The 13,645-nt window shown below is 46.1% G+C and overlaps 1 protein-coding gene across 1 annotated transcript; it reads left to right on the top strand.

Annotated features, from left to right (window-relative positions):
- Positions 1-2,320: 2,320 nt before the first annotated feature.
- Positions 2,321-11,616, top strand: KIF3B (kinesin family member 3B). The gene is made up of 9 exons (XM_009279538.2): positions 2,321-2,380; positions 4,635-6,073; positions 6,658-6,759; positions 7,431-7,553; positions 7,665-7,783; positions 8,015-8,128; positions 8,812-8,917; positions 9,127-9,305; positions 9,573-11,616. The coding sequence occupies exons 2-9, from the start codon at positions 4,691-4,693 to the stop codon at positions 9,664-9,666; spliced, it is 2,220 nt and encodes a 739-aa protein (XP_009277813.1). The 5' UTR covers positions 2,321-2,380; positions 4,635-4,690; the 3' UTR covers positions 9,667-11,616.
- The last annotated feature ends 2,029 nt before the right edge of the window (positions 11,617-13,645 follow it).

The following is a 13,645-nucleotide window of genomic DNA, read 5'->3' as shown; positions in this document are numbered from 1 at the left end:
CGGGACCCCTTTCCCGCTGCACCCGGTGTCGCAGCTGCGAGGGCGGCGGGCGACGCGGGGGCGAAGCCGTAACCAGAAATGAACTCGGGGTCCCGGCTGGAGCGGGGGTCCCGCACCCGCCGCCTCCCCGGGGGAGGGGGACGCCCGTGGGGCGCCGTGCTGAGGCGGACGGAGGTGGCGGGGGTGACCACGGGCACTGTGTGAAACCGGGGCGCCCAGCGCCCCGGCAGCAGAAGGCCCGCCGTGGCAGAGGTGGCCCAGGCCGGCCCAGCTCCGGCAGCGGCACCGGGGATGTCCTGTTCGGTCCGCGGTGCGTTCGGCAGGGAGGTGAGAGGAGAGCAACAGCGGACGAGGCGACCGGCTTATGAAGGAGTAAAAGACGCAAGCGACTGAGCCAAGACGTTACGGACCCACAAATATTTGAAAGATTTAAACTGCAAGAAAGCGTTGGCATTTTTTTTAAGCGGTACCTGGGGATGTGCAGAGAGACGTGAGGGGAGGGTTTAGGCAGCGTACCAAGAAAATCTTCCTGAGATCTTTAAACCTAAGCCAGGAAGCGGAGAGGCCTCAGGACTTCAGCCTGCCGGAGGCAGAAGGGATCAGTGGTACGCGCCCGGTCAGAGTGCAGTGACCCTTGGGCACGGCCGGCCGAGCCCTCGGGTCCCGACTCCTGAAAGTTCCTGACCAGAAGTGGTTACCAGAGCTTACCTTCAGGTTGTGGCGTCGCTTCTTTTTTCAGGCACAACCTTGTGTTGACTGAAATAAACAAAAATGCTTTGATTTCTGCCCACCCTTCCCTCTTGGCCATCCGGAGCACAGCTTCAGATGCATTCGTCTCAACCTCGACCTTGACGCTCAGGACCTGGCCCAGGTCGCTTTAGGCTGAACTAATTTCATGAACGAAGCCCCCTCCCGGTAGGGGAAGAGCGGGTGGCACGGTGGCCTTCCCAGCTCTTCTGGCCATCCCTGTCCGGCCGCTCCGGGCGGCTCAAACATTGCCGTGGAGTTTCTGGGGAATACAAACACTGCCAACTAATTGGTTTTATTCTCCAGTTAAGCGCTTGGGTAAGCCTGAGAAGAAACGTCATTTGTTACACTTCCAGTAAACTTCACAGCAGTAGCTAAAATAATTGGAGATGGTTCGCGATAGGTTGTTATGAAAACAGCCCAACGCAGGGGTAAAAAATGTTGTTTGTGGCTATAAAAAGAGACTTGCAATTGAAATGGGGAAAGGTGTCGAAAGCTTGTCAAGCTCACGTTGATGAGATACGCCCAGAGGAACAGCAAATATGCAACATAGTTTTTGTTGAATGCATGCCTCTGCCAAAGCTGTCGCAGAGGGGACATGCCGGATATTTCACTCTTGACCTCCAGGTGAGCCTGCGGACGGCAGCGTATGCTCTTGTAAAGAAGCAGTCTGTGCGAAGATTAACTTAATTCTGATCATTTAATGTTAGTCGGCATCACTTTCGAAGCGGAACTTCTCATCGAAATAGTATTTTGGATATTAATTATATAAAATAAATCAAGGCTCTGCCTTTCAGAATTCATGCCTAATTTCAGTACTTGCCGATGTGAACATTCACCGTAATAATGCAGATAAATGAAGCATCGGTTGTTATGTGAACTTGTCTGAAAAAATTGTCTCCTGTGAACTTGAACTATCGGAGTATCTCAGGAAGGTGTGGAGGGAGAAGCGTGTATTTGTATGTACAACTACTCATGATGATTAGAGGGAGAGTTGCTTTTTATGCTTCTGCAAGACTTGTCCCCATTTCACATGTTCTTTCTCTATTGATATTCTAGAATACGTGTTCCTTGTGGGTCAGACAGCAAGGTCATCTTTATTTGGAGTTGTCAGTTAGGAGGGAAATGTTTTTATTCAGTAGCAATCCAAAATTCCTGCAGTAGTTTGAATTCACTGTGCAGGTTGGAAGTGCTTCTTCTGGATGATTGTCCAGTTTGGTCAATTCGATGCACGTTCCTCATCTTCCTCCTGGTAGCTACCACGTGCCTTCCTGGGAGTAGCGAGGACAAGGAGTTTCCCCTCACGAAACCAAGGAAATTCCAAGAGCCATATTGAGGTTTCCCTACAATTCTTAAACCTGTTTATTTGTTACTCTTGTGTTATTCTTTGTAGTGCAGATTGACAGTCTGGATTTTGGGCTAGAAATGTTCTGCTTCCTTTCTCAGTCCTCTAGCTCTGCTCCTGAAGTTCTCCGTCACCTTGTTTGAGAAGCTCTCCTGAGACATACAATCACTGAGTAAAAAACAGTCAGCCAAAGTCCATGGGTTGCTGCAGGTCCAGCTGGTAGTGGAACAGCGAGAGCGTCCTGAGGAGGCCAGACGGAACGCGTGCCAGCGCTACCTGGGCTTTCCAGTGTGTATTAGTTTTACATTTCGTTCCAATTGGCAGAAGGATCTCAGAGCTCTTCCTGAAAGATATTTTTGAAAAAACAGTTTCTTAGACATCGCATGGCATTCCACAAGCTGTGCCGTTTAGATCTTCCGCGTAAGGCTGTCGCTTTAGCAGTAACACAGTCTTTTTGTTCCGTTTTAAATGGCAGCTCATTGTGCTAATGACTGGGGGATGCAACAGCGCGTTTCTTGCTCTCTACCCAGAGTCATGAAGGACTCGGGATCTGTGAACTGGGTTTATGCAACGTGAGTTTAGATTGATGCTGAATCTTGTAAACCTGACTCAGTTGGAACACCAGAGCAGGAGCGTGACGTGTGTTTCAGTAGGTTCGTGTGCTTGGGCAGAGCTGGCTTTTTTGGGAAGTCCCGGTAAACGTATATTGCCAAAAGAAAAAATAATAGCATAGATCTGCGTGCAGAGTTGTGCTTGAAATATCTAGAGCAAGTACGGTTGCCTTCAGTTTCCCCGTAAAAACAGGTGTGCAAGTTCTAGCTGAGGAAGACACTCGCGGTGGTTTGCAGGATCCTTTCACAGAGGGCAGTCGCGTTACAGAAAGAGGAGGGTGGGCTCAAAGGACTGAGTGCTTTATGAAATTTTTATAAGAAGTGATGTGAAAGGAGCTTAAACTCACCTTCAGAAGCCTGAGAAGGGCAAATCCTTGCAGGTGTCCGCTTCACACCCTGATGTCCTCTGGTTGCTTGTGCGTTAGACGAGGCATAATGTAGATTGCTCCACCTTTATAGCTTTCCCTTCTGCTCCCTGCTGAACGCCAGCGGGGAATGCTGCTCTCTGCTTAAGTGCGCTGACGATACTTGTGCAAAAACTGCAAATGCAAGATCAACATTGACCGGGACGTTTGGAAGTGGAACAGAAAGACGGGGAGTTCTGGGGCCGCGGGCATGCTGAGAGCGGCCGTCCGGCGTCGGGGGGAGTGGCTGTGCTTCGCCTGGGTGCCCCCCCCCAGGGCGAGCGCAGGACCAGAAGTGACTTTCAATGTTGGGGTGTGAAGGTCCTGAATTTACAGGGCTGCAGCAGTGCCCTCGGTGGGGGCACAACACAGGCATCCTACAGCAGCACGCAGCCTCGCCTCGCTGCAATTAGGTGGTGGAAATAGTCCTCTTTGTTGCCCCCTGATTTCAGAGCCCACCTCACTGGGGTAATTCACTCCCCTTACTGGTTTGTTTTACCATATTTGCAAGCGTTGGAAAACTGTGCTACATTTGGCTGCTTTAATGATTTCCTTTGTAGTGAGCTGGATTGCAAGACTGTGTGAAAACTTTCGTGTAACAATTATTTTCACTTGATTCTTGACAGAAGGGTAACATCAGTTTTCCCAAGTGTGGAAATGCAGAATATTCAGGGGATGTGATGCCTGGAAATGGACAAACTATTTAATGATTTTATCTTGAATCCTCGCAGCTGTTGCAGCCCAATTAAAGATCTATTATTCTGTAAGGAGGCTTCTAGAAAGTGACTTTACAAGTGTAACGCACAAGAGGAAAAAAGTGTTTGGGTGGCATTCCAGGGAACTGCTGTCATTTAAGAAAAGCCAGGCATAAGCTTTAAACCTTCTGTGGCAGGATGGTTCTGGTGACACATCACATCACGTGTGAGGGGATTGTAATATAAATGTCTCAAAAATATGAGAAGGTTTTGCCAATACATAGGAGGCATAAGAAGAGGCAACTCTGAAAATACCGTATTTATAATTTACGATCTCTCTTGGAATTTGGTAGGTGGGTGAAGCACTTAATCAAAGCACCTGACTGATTCCCTTTCAAGAGCCTGAGCAATACGGAGAGAGCAAGTCTGTACTAGATTTTCAAAATACGAGATTTAAAACAGCCTGACTGCAAAGAAAATCAATGGCAAAATATCATATTATTTTTATAAATAGTTTAAAAAGCATTATGATTTTTAAGGGTCAAGAAAAGGATCTCTACCAACTGTAAAACTGTGATTTGATGAAGATTTTTTGCAGCAGAGCTTGTAGAAATGATACTGTTCGATGGACAGGTTTTGGTAAAATAATACTGTCTCAGTTCAGGCCTTTTTAAAGTTTTCGTGTTGTACGTTATTTATATTCTTCAAAATCCCTCGCAACTTCATGAATACAAAATGCTGTTTGAATAGATGAGTTGAATCTTTGGCTTTGTGAAAAATTGTCACCTGCAGAAAACCGCCTTGACGTATTCCTCCTTTGTTTCCGTTTTAGGTTGCTGGCACGGGATCATCCATCGATCAGATCACGCCAGCCACAGACCTGCTGTCATGTCTAAGTTAAAGAGCTCTGAGTCTGTTAGGGTGGTGGTACGATGCCGGCCGATGAATAGCAAAGAGAAGACAGCTTCGTATGAAAAAGTTGTTAACGTGGATGTCAAGTTAGGGCAGGTCTCGGTGAAGAATCCGCGGGGAACTTCTCATGAACTGCCTAAAACTTTCACCTTTGATGCTGTGTATGACTGGAATTCCAAACAGGTTGAACTCTACGATGAGACCTTCAGACCTCTTGTGGACTCTGTTCTGCAAGGGTTTAATGGGACAATCTTTGCGTATGGGCAGACTGGGACAGGGAAAACATATACGATGGAAGGGGTGCGTGGTGATCCTGAAAAAAGAGGGGTCATCCCCAATTCATTCGATCACATCTTCACCCACATCTCTAGATCTCAAAATCAGCAATATCTAGTTAGAGCTTCTTATTTGGAAATATACCAAGAAGAAATCAGAGACTTGTTATCGAAGGATCAGTCCAAGCGGCTGGAGTTAAAGGAGAGACCAGACACAGGTGTGTATGTTAAGGATTTGTCCTCCTTTGTTACAAAAAGCGTCAAAGAGATAGAGCACGTCATGAACGTGGGAAACCAAAACCGCTCGGTTGGTGCCACCAACATGAATGAACACAGCTCTCGATCTCATGCCATTTTTGTGATCACTATCGAATGCAGCGAGTTAGGACTTGATGGAGAGAATCACATCCGAGTTGGAAAACTCAACCTGGTAGACCTTGCAGGCAGCGAGCGGCAAGCTAAGACTGGAGCACAGGGGGAAAGGTTAAAGGAAGCTACTAAAATCAATCTCTCTCTCTCAGCTTTGGGCAACGTTATCTCTGCCCTAGTAGATGGCAAAAGCACGCACATTCCATACCGGGACTCAAAGCTGACTAGGTTACTTCAAGACTCGTTAGGTGGCAATGCCAAAACTGTGATGGTGGCCAATATAGGCCCTGCCTCTTACAACGTAGAGGAGACTCTGACAACACTGAGGTATGCCAACCGTGCCAAAAACATCAAGAACAAGCCGCGAGTGAATGAGGATCCTAAGGATGCTCTGCTACGAGAATTCCAGGAAGAGATTGCTCGGCTCAAGGCACAGTTGGAAAAACGGTCTATTGGCAAAAGAAAGAGGAGGGAAAGGAGGAGAGATGGTGGGGAAGAGGAGGAGGACACTGAAGAGGGTGAGGATGAAGGAGATGACAAAGATGACTATTGGAGGGAGCAACAAGAAAAGCTGGAGATTGAGAAGAAAGCTATAGTTGAGGATCACAGCCTGGTAGCAGAAGAAAAGATGAGACTGCTGAAAGAGAAGGAGAAGAAAATGGAGGACCTGAGGCGAGAGAAGGAAGCAACAGAGATGTTGAGTGCTAAAATCAAGGTAGAATTCTTCCTTGTCATACTTTTTGAAAGCAATTTATTTAGGCTGTGGGGAGAATAGAGGGTTTCTCAATACGGAAGGATATTTCACAAGAAGTTTCCAGGACAGTGATTTGTGTTTAGATTGGAAGATTTTAAAATAAACTACTTCTGGACAGAAGTTGACATTTCCACCATTAATTAAATATTTCAATATTAATGAGTTGTTTCATTGTTCTTGTGTGCTGATCTTGTAGGATCTTAAGCAATCAGCACGATAAAATGTGATGATACATCTTTTCACAAGCTGTAGCACAAAAAATGCTTCATTCTGTCACAGATCATTAACAAGTTTTTTACGGGAGAGCACGAGTTTTGGGTCTCCAGCTTTGCCACACATTGCAGCAATGCGTAATTCTAAGCAAGTTACTGTTTCATTAATCCCACGGTTTTATAGGAATTTTAAGAAACAGTAATTCTTGCAGCAGCTGACTTGCAAGAGAAGGTGCAATAAGGGAGCTGCCCTGAAGAAGTTGTATCCGTATCAGAGAAAGTTACATTCTGTGGTCACTGCGAGAAACTTACGACCTTGGTTTTTCCTTTCAGGCAATGGAAAGCAAGCTTCTGGTGGGAGGGAAAAATATCGTGGATCACACAAACGAACAGCAGAAAATCCTGGAGCAGAAACGACAGGAAATTGCAGAACAGGTACAGGGGAGAACGTTTGTTATTTTGTATGAAAAGCCTAGCTGCAGAACTTTTATAAAACATTGTATCAGGAGAAACTGTAAGAAAATTTGCCCAGGGTGAACCCTGAAATTGGTTTAATGGCATTCATTAATCTCAAAAGAAGGGGGAAGGGCTTGTGTCCTATTTGTCATTGTATGAAATATGTAGAGAAGGTTTATAATAGTTTTCTTCCAGCTTTTCATGTTAAAGATTTGTGTCCTGACTTGATTGGAGCTGTCTGTAAGTGTAAAAATAATTGGAGGACCTCAGAGAGTTACAGTTCAGCCATTAGCTCAAGGGAGGGATGTTTACTGTGTGCTGAAAGTTTATTTTCTGTTGGGGATTCTTTAAGTGCAATGACTAGTACGCATTGATGAAAAAAAAAAAAAAAGAATCCAAACGTGACATTTGATTCCTTTAATTGAAGCTCGAGCACTTATTCACACTATCTGATTTTAGCAGCAACATAAAGACAAAGAAGAGTTAATGCTTCTGGTATTTCTAAGGCCAGAGATAGGAAGAACTAGAAGCTAAAGCAAAAGCCCTGGAGCCCAGGGAAGCAAAAACATCCTGAGCGTTGGTTTCATGTATGTCAGCCTGGAGGTGGCAATGTAACTGTGGCCTTTAATATTGTATGTCACGTTCTTCAGAAACGTCGGGAGCGAGAGATCCAGCAACAGATGGAAAGCCGGGACGAGGAGACATTAGAGCTGAAGGAGACCTATAGTTCTCTTCAGCAAGAGGTGGACATAAAGACCAAAAAACTCAAAAAGGTAAAAAGAAAATTATTCCGTGTCTAGTGGGTTAGGAATAAAGTCAACTTGTGTGTGAAAGTGAAAGGAACATTGGCAAGCTATGACTTTGGCTCTTGTTGTGTGTTCCAGTTATTCTCCAAGCTGCAGGCTGTGAAGGCAGAGATCCATGATCTCCAAGAAGAGCACATCAAGGAGCGCCAGGAACTGGAACAGACCCAGAATGAACTTACCAGGGAACTAAAGCTAAAGTAAGTCCCGTCACTTCGTTGCCTGCTATTAACAGTAACAGAGGTGGTTTCTTTGGGTGGGGAGTGGAGGGACTGCATTGCACATGCTTGTGGAAAAGGATTTAAACGTGGGAAAACTAAAACATTCCTCCTTTTCCAGGGCTGTATTAAGTCAGTAGGAGAGGAGCAGTGGAGAAAGTCATCTGCTAATTATGTTTCTTGTGTATTTCCCATTTTTGCGGTTGCATGTAGGCACCTGATTATTGAAAATTTTATTCCCTTGGAAGAAAAGAATAAGATCATGAACAGATCATTCTTCGATGAAGAGGAAGACCAGTGGAAACTGCATCCCATAACCCGTCTGGAGTGAGTGTACTTCTAAGCTTTTCTTGGGGTGGAGTTATAGGTCATGGAAAACTCTCTAGTTGTCAAGAACAAGGTACCCCAAAAGAGGGATTGAATTGGGGATTTAAACTGGCCCTCCAGAGATCGCAGCTTCTTGCTGCACAATAAAATAGAAAAAATTATTCATCTTAGCAGGTTGAACAAAACAGGAATGTACAGTTAGGAAAATTCTTGGAAGATTAGGATTTTTTTTCTAGATGAGCCCAATAATTATACGTAAAATATATGTTAATAGTGCATTCACCATTAAAATAGCAGTAAACTCCTATCATAGTTCTTTCCTGTTTTAGATAGGAAAGCTGTCATTATTATTCTTACGAGAGCTGTGGCTGGATCCTGACACTCTACACAGAAAGTTCTCTACAGCAAATTTACAAAGTTGGGTGCAGCTGAGTGCATCTGCGGTCTGTATAGTAAAAATGTGTAGAAATCCTCCCCTTTGTGCAGGGAACAGATGACACAGGATAACTACCTTACCTTCTTGTCTCTGACTGTAGAGAGCTGTTCCTGCAAATGCAGCCTAGATAGTTTCTGCTCTCTTGAAACATATTTCTGTGTGGAATTTGCAGATGTTTTAGCTCATAAACTCCAAGAGGAGTCTTTGTTTTTGGTGTATAATAGACTGAGTATCCATTTTTCTCTAGTAACCAGCAGATGATGAAAAGACCGGTATCTGCTGTAGGATACAAGAGGCCACTGAGCCAACACGCCAGGACGTCCATGATGATTCGTCCAGAGGCTCGGTACAGGGTAAGCCCAGATGTGGTTACAACCTCCATGTGCTCACCCCCCTGATCAGGGGAATGTGAATTTCAGAGGATTGTTAGTTCTTCTGGGGGATGTAAATTTTTACAGTGTCCTGCATACATTTATAAAGTACTTCAGAGTAAGCTTCTGGAGGGAAAAGAAACAATTTATATGAAAAAGTGCAGACTTTGATTCTGCTTTTACTGTCTCAGGCAGAGAACATCGTATTACTGGAACTTGACATGCCCAGCCGAACGACGAGAGACTACGAAGGTCCAGCCATTGCTCCCAAAGTTCAGGCGGCTCTAGAAGCAGCTCTGCAGGATGAAGATGAGATACAGGTGGACGCGTCAACCTTTGAGAGCACTTCAAATAAAAAATCAAAACCCAGGTGAGTTGGACTTTCAGTAAGCAGACTAGCCAACAGTAGAGGTTCAAGTACAGCTGCTATTTGTCAGCACTTCTTGTCAGTGAAGTTAAGGAGAGCTTAGCTGTAAAGCAGAGAGAGAGAGAAAGGAACACAGGACAGAAGTGAAAGCTGAGACTGATTAGAGAATAAATCCAGTAAAAAAATTCAGCTTTTGGAAGATAAATTTTGGTGAGTAACAGGCGGCATTGTTGGGGCTTTTTGTTTATTTTTTCATTTTTACTTCTTCAGGCCTAAAACTGGAAGGAAATCAGGGGGATCCTCTTCAGCAGGCACCCATAGTTCTCAGCTCTACCCACAGTCCCGAGGGCTGGTTCCAAAGTAAAACCAGCAGTTTCTCTCCAGGGCGCGAACAGCCTTTGCCTTCTGAGAGCAGAGACAAGTAAAAACCTGCAGAGAGAACTCCCAGCCAGACTCCAGCCCCTTTCCCCTGGAGATGGCCTCTTTGCTGTTTAACTGACTTGTGCCAGTCCAGGTGCACTGAGCCACGGGAAGATACGTGCTTGCAATTCAGCATTTGGCCTCTGTGGGAAACAGATTTTAGTTAGGAAATCAGAAATGCATGAGGTACGTTAAAGTGTATTAGAAGCAATGGGAAGCATGGGGATCACCTCGCAGCATCACCGTCTCTCCTTCTGCACTAGCCCTTTTGCTGCACTGGGCTTTTTTGCTGTTGGGCAATAAGAAGACAGAGTTGAAAGTCATCTCAACAGAACCACCGCTCCAGAGCTCCATAGGGAGAACCAAATGAGGTTAAAAAGCAGAGGATCTGTTCAAACTTGACTTAGGTGCATAGTTTTTCCTCTTCCTGCTTGAAAGACTGGCATCATCAGTTGGGGTTAAGAAGCTGGTCTGAACAGGCAGGATGGCAGCGGTCAGCATGTACTCACCACCAGATAGCTGTGCCTCCCTTTAGAGCTGTAGGACAAAAAAAGGGGTCTTGAAAGCAACTTTGCGCTCTCTAGAAAGGAAGCAATAGAAACTGAAGTCCTTTCCTTGTTTACAGGCATAAGTAAGAGCTTCTCTAAACTGACCTCCTACAGACCTCACCCCTACCAGCAGGAACCACCTTGTCAAAGAATACATCTGCATACCAGTGCCAGCTCCACAGCTTTCTTCCTCTCTCTTGCCTCCATCTTCACCCCTGGCAGTTCAAACCAGTGTCCGTACTAAGACTTTAAACTGTGGGGTGGCGTACGGCCATTTTCTCACATCTCCCACCGTTCACGGGAAACGTAGCATTGGCTCAGAGCTACCTTCCCGGCAGGCTCGCAGGGCTGACTCTGCTCTCCCCTGTAAGCTGGGCGGAGGGTGGAGCACTGTAATGCGGAGCTGCCTTTGAGTGCGCTCTCCTTGCAAGTATGGTCCCTTCCCTTGGTGTCTAAGGAGGTTCAGCGTTCGGTACCTGTTGTGCCTCACCTGTTCCACGCTAGAAGCTTTCCCTTTGCAGCTCCCAGCCCACGCAGAGCCTGCTGGGAGTGAAAGCACATGTAACCGAGTCTGGGTAATGGAATCTGGTATTAATTCCAGGGGGTTTACTTTGAAAACAAGGGAGGAAGGACTCCTGCTTTTGACGGTCTCTTTGCAAAGCTGCCCTATGACTAAAGCAGGCTCCTGTAATGCTGCAGGCTCGTGTGGCAGGGTAGAGGGAGGTGGAACTGCCGCGCTAAGGACAGAGTAAGGTGTCCCTGTCTGGTGTCTCACAGCTCATTTGTAAGTTTTAGTTCACTGTATATTGAGACTTGGGATATTACTTTTTCTGGTTGCTGTTGGCTGTCATCCTATGAACGTTTTTACCTATTTCCTCTCCCTCACTGACGACTTCCTCCAGACTGACATGTGTGAGTGTATGAGGACTTGCCTGGTTTTAGAAATGCTCTGATGGGCGGACTCTGCCTTGTGTGCTCGTTAAGTATCCGCTGAGTGACTTCATCCGGGCTGGAGAACTCCGTTCTGTCTGACCCCCATGAGCAGAAGGAACCGAACACTCGGCACAGCTCACCTCTGCATCTTGCGGGCATGGTGCCTCGGTGAGCCAGCTGCCCAGGTGGGCCCGGTTAAACGCTAACTCGGCCGCTTTGATTCATGGAGTGCTTTTCTGGACCACAGGATTAATGTATATATATACACACATATATGCGTATATATACATTAGTTTTGGTGGAGGAAAGAGGAGTTTGCATATAATTGAGAGGGCAGGCATCTGACAAATTTCTTTCAACCTGAATGTGGAAACCTGGCATAATCTTCCTTTTTATAAAGCACTGTTTATGTACAGAGAGCCTTTTAATTGGCTCTTGTTGCATAATATAACGTCACCTTCTCTTTCTCTCTAGCACGTATTCTTCTGTACTTTGACATTTTAGAAGATGATTGTATGGTGTAAGTGCTCAGAGAATTGAAACGAAACAAGGGGGGGGGGTCTAAAACCTGAAATAGCAACAAAATATATATAATCGCATATATGTGCATAGCAATGTACACGTATGTATTATGTGAATATGCATCCACAGACACATCTGTGTCTGCACATGCGCAGTCGCTACTGTTCCATAGGGAATTCTGTATTAAACCCATATGCTGGAAACTCCCCTTGTGGCAGGACTGGTACAGTGGAAATCGCAGTGCAAACCCGAGCTGTTCTCGTTTTAGTGTTGATAAGCTAGCTGGTTAATATGTCAGAAAGGCTCTGCTTTTAATTCTGTAGAAATTCATTAGCAAGGTGAAAGAAATTTAATAGGGTGGAAAAAGAATAAAACTGCATATTTAGTCATTGTATTTAAGTTGGAGCTGTGGTTGGAGATTTGGTTAGTGTATTCATGGGCAATCTCAGATTGTCACAGAAGCTTTTAGATTCTCATTCCGACGGACTTACCCTCGACCAGCTGCTCAGTGGCACTGATGTTAAGGTAAACTACATCGTCTTAAGCTGTACAAAAGTGCTGAGCTCTGGGTTGAGTTTTTTTAGAAACATTCCTGCCGAATTTGCCCCTCTCTGGGTGTTATCTGAACCATCTGGGCTTCCTGCAGGTTAACAGCCAAAGACAGGAAATCCAGCCGACTCCTGGAAGAGGCCCTCGGACAGCGTGCGCGGTCACGGTTTCTTCATAGGAATGTTTAACGTCCTTCTCGTCTTTGCTCTGATCTGTATAATGGGATCTTTTCTTAAAAAGTGACATGCAGCAGAAGTCGGCCCTTGGCTCTGGGAGCAAGCACCGCGTGACACTGAAGCATAGGAATTAAAGCACTTTCTTAAAATCCTTAACGTTAGGTCTAGCGCCTTTTTTAAAATAATTGCATGCTGCTTGAATCTTCTAAAACACGTACCTCTGTCGTAGCACCTCGGGCTACGCTGGGGCGTTATACAGATCAGATCAGACTTGTGTTCAGTATTTTTTTTAGGCGTAGTAAGTCTGCCTTCACTGAACACAGAGTGCTTGCCGAGTTTCAGCGAGACAACTGCAAACCTGGATCTGTCCTCTCTTCTGTCTGTGATGGTTAACGTGCACCAGGCTTTACACGGTTCAGCGCGACTCCCGTGGGTCTGTTTCTGCTGTGTTAAAACACAAATTGGAAAAGATAACCTGCAAAAGCCATAATTGGATGCGGAGATGGAACTGAAATGAGAACACTGGTCCTGTCTGCGCTGCGCTGCGCGGTGGTGGGTTTAACTCTCTGTGGTCCAGGCACTTACTACCTTCTTCAGTCCCCCTTTCTTTTTGAAACGAAGCGCCTGAGGGTCGCCCTGCGGGCACAGCTGCCCATAAGAGAACTCACAGCTCCTTGGAGACACACTGATCTCCACCTTCTCGTAGGCGATCTGTAGACAAAGAGCCTGTCGATAGTTCTGTCCATAGTTTTACAGCTTGTATTTATTTGTATCATCTCTTTTGTCTAGGAATGTAAAGTGATCCTAAAATGCAATGTGTAATAAAGTCAGTAAGATTTATTGCATCTCTCCAAACGTGCCCGTTTTTCATTCTTAAATTGCAGGTAGCGCCAGGGGTCATTGGCTTCGCGTTTCACAAAGCCTTGTGTTATTTTTCTTCCAAAAAACCCCAAAGTCTCTGGGCAAACTAAATCACTACTAAGCGGTGAAACGCAGGACTGCCTAACGTTGTGCTGCTGCCTGGCACGTGGCCTGGCGGCGGCACCGCCCTGGGGGACCCCGGGCGCCGGCGGGGCGCTGACCGGGCCCCCCTCTGAGGCGGGGTAAGCCCGACGGGCCTGCAGGCCCCGGTGCTCCGCCCCGGTGCTCCTCACGAGAGGGAAGCCACGAGGCCGGCGGCGGTAACGGAGGCGCA

Source organism: Aptenodytes forsteri, unplaced genomic scaffold (assembly GCF_000699145.1).
Source record: "Aptenodytes forsteri isolate BGI_AS27 unplaced genomic scaffold, ASM69914v1 Scaffold483, whole genome shotgun sequence".
Taxonomy (NCBI): Eukaryota; Metazoa; Chordata; class Aves; order Sphenisciformes; family Spheniscidae; genus Aptenodytes; species Aptenodytes forsteri.
This window is presented reverse-complemented; position numbering and strand designations above follow the sequence as displayed.